The 2711-nt window shown below is 49.8% G+C and overlaps 1 protein-coding gene across 1 annotated transcript; it reads left to right on the top strand.

Annotated features, from left to right (window-relative positions):
• The first annotated feature begins 360 nt into the window (after positions 1–360).
• LOC135547970 (class A basic helix-loop-helix protein 9-like) lies at positions 361–2275 on the top strand. The gene has a single exon (XM_064977174.1). The coding sequence runs from the start codon at positions 757–759 to the stop codon at positions 1666–1668; it is 912 nt and encodes a 303-aa protein (XP_064833246.1). The 5' UTR covers positions 361–756; the 3' UTR covers positions 1669–2275.
• The last annotated feature ends 436 nt before the right edge of the window (positions 2276–2711 follow it).

The raw sequence follows: 2711 nt of genomic DNA, 5'->3' as shown, positions 1-2711 counted from the left end.
AGAGGAAATAAATGAATTGTGGATTTACATCGAAGCAAAGCTTCATACATTGGAGCACCCGCTCAGAGCCGAAGTGATCCATCAATGGCATAGATACGGTATGATCCAAAAATAATGAATAGGCAGAAGTCAAGAAAAAGTAAATTGTCATGCCAAAAAGGCTGTGGAAGTGTTGAAACACTTAGAGATCCTCTAAGGGGTGAGAGGGAGTGTCTGTGGAGGAGGAGGAGGTGACAGCCCATTTGCCTTGAGGGCGCCCATAAACCAGGTAGAGAGAGAGAGCGTACCATTCCTCATGGGTGACTGTACCATGTGACTGGAGGAGAAGGGCTGGCTTTAAAATTCAGGCAGGGCCATCCCGCAGAGGCAGAGGTAATCACAGGGCGCCAGAGGAGTCGGAGACCAGGGCTGTCGGGACACAATACCCAACAACGTCCCAACTGACTGCCCCGTGAAAGACACCACGGGACGCAGCACCCAACACCAACCCAGCCGGCAGCTCCGTGAAAGACGGCGCGGGTCACAACACCCAAAACCATCCCGACCGGTAGCCTCGTGGAACAAGCCACGGATCTACAGCAGAGGAAGTCCTGGCATAGCGACGGCAGCTATAGGAACACACCAGGTACAAGGCATCTAATCTACCTCATAGCCTCCTCTACACAAGAAGAACTACACAAAGCTACAGACAGCGGCTACAGAGAAACAACTAAGTAGACAGCGGCTACAGAACAACTACAACAACAGCCAGTGGTGATGAGCTGCAGCAGTCTGGCAAGGTTAGAGGAATTTTCAGAGGAGGAGCTGGAGCTGAGCATGCTAGGTCAGGGAGAGAATGATGAGGTGAGCGATGGCAGCCCCGTGGGCCCCTTGCAGGACAGCGAGGGCTCAGCCAGCAGCCCTCCCAGCGATGACACTGAGGGGGGCCAGTCCAAGAAGCGTAGCCGCCCGGTACGCTCCAAGGCCCGCCGTGTGGCCGCCAACGTACGTGAACGCAAACGCATCCTGGACTACAACCAGGCCTTCAACGCTCTGCGTGTGGCACTCAACCACGACCTCAGCGGCAAGCGGCTCTCCAAGATTTCCACCCTACAGAGGGCCATCAACCGCATCTCAGCCCTCTCTGTCTTCCTCAGCTCCAACCCCCCCTGTAAGCCTTGCTCCCACCGGGAGTGCCACAGGACAGCTGGGAGGTCATTGGCGGGGGGAACGGTGGGGACGTCACGGCTGGACCCGCCCAGGGTGACAGTTGCTCATCGCCTGGAGTCCCAGAACTGCGTCTCCTGTAACCACACATCACTCCCCCATCAGATACAGCCTCAGCAGGGAACCCACCCTCACAGGCTGCCAACAGAGACACACCTCTACATTGACAGCTTGGGCTCCTCATGCCCCCCCTCGCCACACTACCCCTGCTATCCTGCCAAGGGCCAGTTGTACCCCTCACGCGGACACTGTGGGACAGGGAACCCCTTGGAGCAGCCACCAAGCCCTATTAGGTACACCCAGGTGGGTGAAGGGCTGGGGTACCAGACTAGGGGGTGGGCCTCCTGCGCCCAGGGCTACATTGATGCCTTTATGGAGTCGTCTCCAGCCCTGGGCCTCCCCTGGCAGGTGAGCCACATCCAGGAGACAGCAGGCCCCCAGCACAGCCTGCCCCTACTCTGACACTAGGACCAGAGAAGTTATAGCCTAGGTATCCACGACACAGTGGCCCCTGGAGTCTAGAGAATAGACCAGCCAACTGTCCTAATGATCTCAGGGAAAAATATGAAAAAGTGAACTTTGTGTGCTCTCACTGTTGCAATGGATTCAGTATTACAGTGCAACTCTCTAAAGACACTGAATTAGTTTCAAGTTTTAATGTCAAAGTGAAATGCCTTTGTAAACCCAACAATGCAGTAATCAATAACAATGTAAAACTAAAGATAACATAAGGTAGAACAAAAGCACAAGAGAAATAAAAATAAGAAGAACATGAGAAAGTAAGTAAGCACACTATATACAGGGTCGGTCAGTTCCAGTACCATATTTACAATGTGCAGGGATACTGGATGTGTTATCTAACAATGTAAATATGATTGTCATATCCTGAATAGAATGGCAAAGTACATTTCTGGATGTTTTAAACATGACCATTCAAGCCAATTCATGTTATTCTTATAGAGTAAAACTTTCAATTGCTTAAAACACACACCTCACTTGTCCAAAGTGTTGAGAGTCTGAATGTATTGCAGCAATCCTCTTTACAAACCCAATGAACAAACTTATTTTAGTTTTTATATTGCATTATTGTATTAATGTATGTGAATGCTACAGTTTGTATTCTCATTTTTAAAAACGTAATAATAAAACCTTTTAAAAAATATGACTCACGAGTTTGTGCAGTTTACATGAACGCTTGTGTGCGTGTGTGTGTGTGTGTGTGAGTGTGAGTGTGAGTGTGAGTGTGAGTGTGAGTGTGAGTGTGAGTGTGAGTGTGTGTGTGTGTGTGTGTGTGTGTGTGTGTGTGTGTGTGTGCATGTGTTCATTTTTGCCTTGAGGTCTGTACTATTTAGCCTCTATCTTCCCAGGGTCTCAGTTGACAAGGGTCCCTATCCTAGCTGAGGAATGGGTTTGTTTGCCCATTCCTGTCATATTTCTAAGAAAAGAGAAGCCAAGGTTCTTTTTACACGCAAAATAAAAGGCAATAATGGACCAATAGCCAGTGG

Source organism: Oncorhynchus masou, chromosome 11 (assembly GCF_036934945.1).
Source record: "Oncorhynchus masou masou isolate Uvic2021 chromosome 11, UVic_Omas_1.1, whole genome shotgun sequence".
Taxonomy (NCBI): domain Eukaryota; kingdom Metazoa; phylum Chordata; class Actinopteri; order Salmoniformes; family Salmonidae; genus Oncorhynchus; species Oncorhynchus masou.
This window is presented reverse-complemented; position numbering and strand designations above follow the sequence as displayed.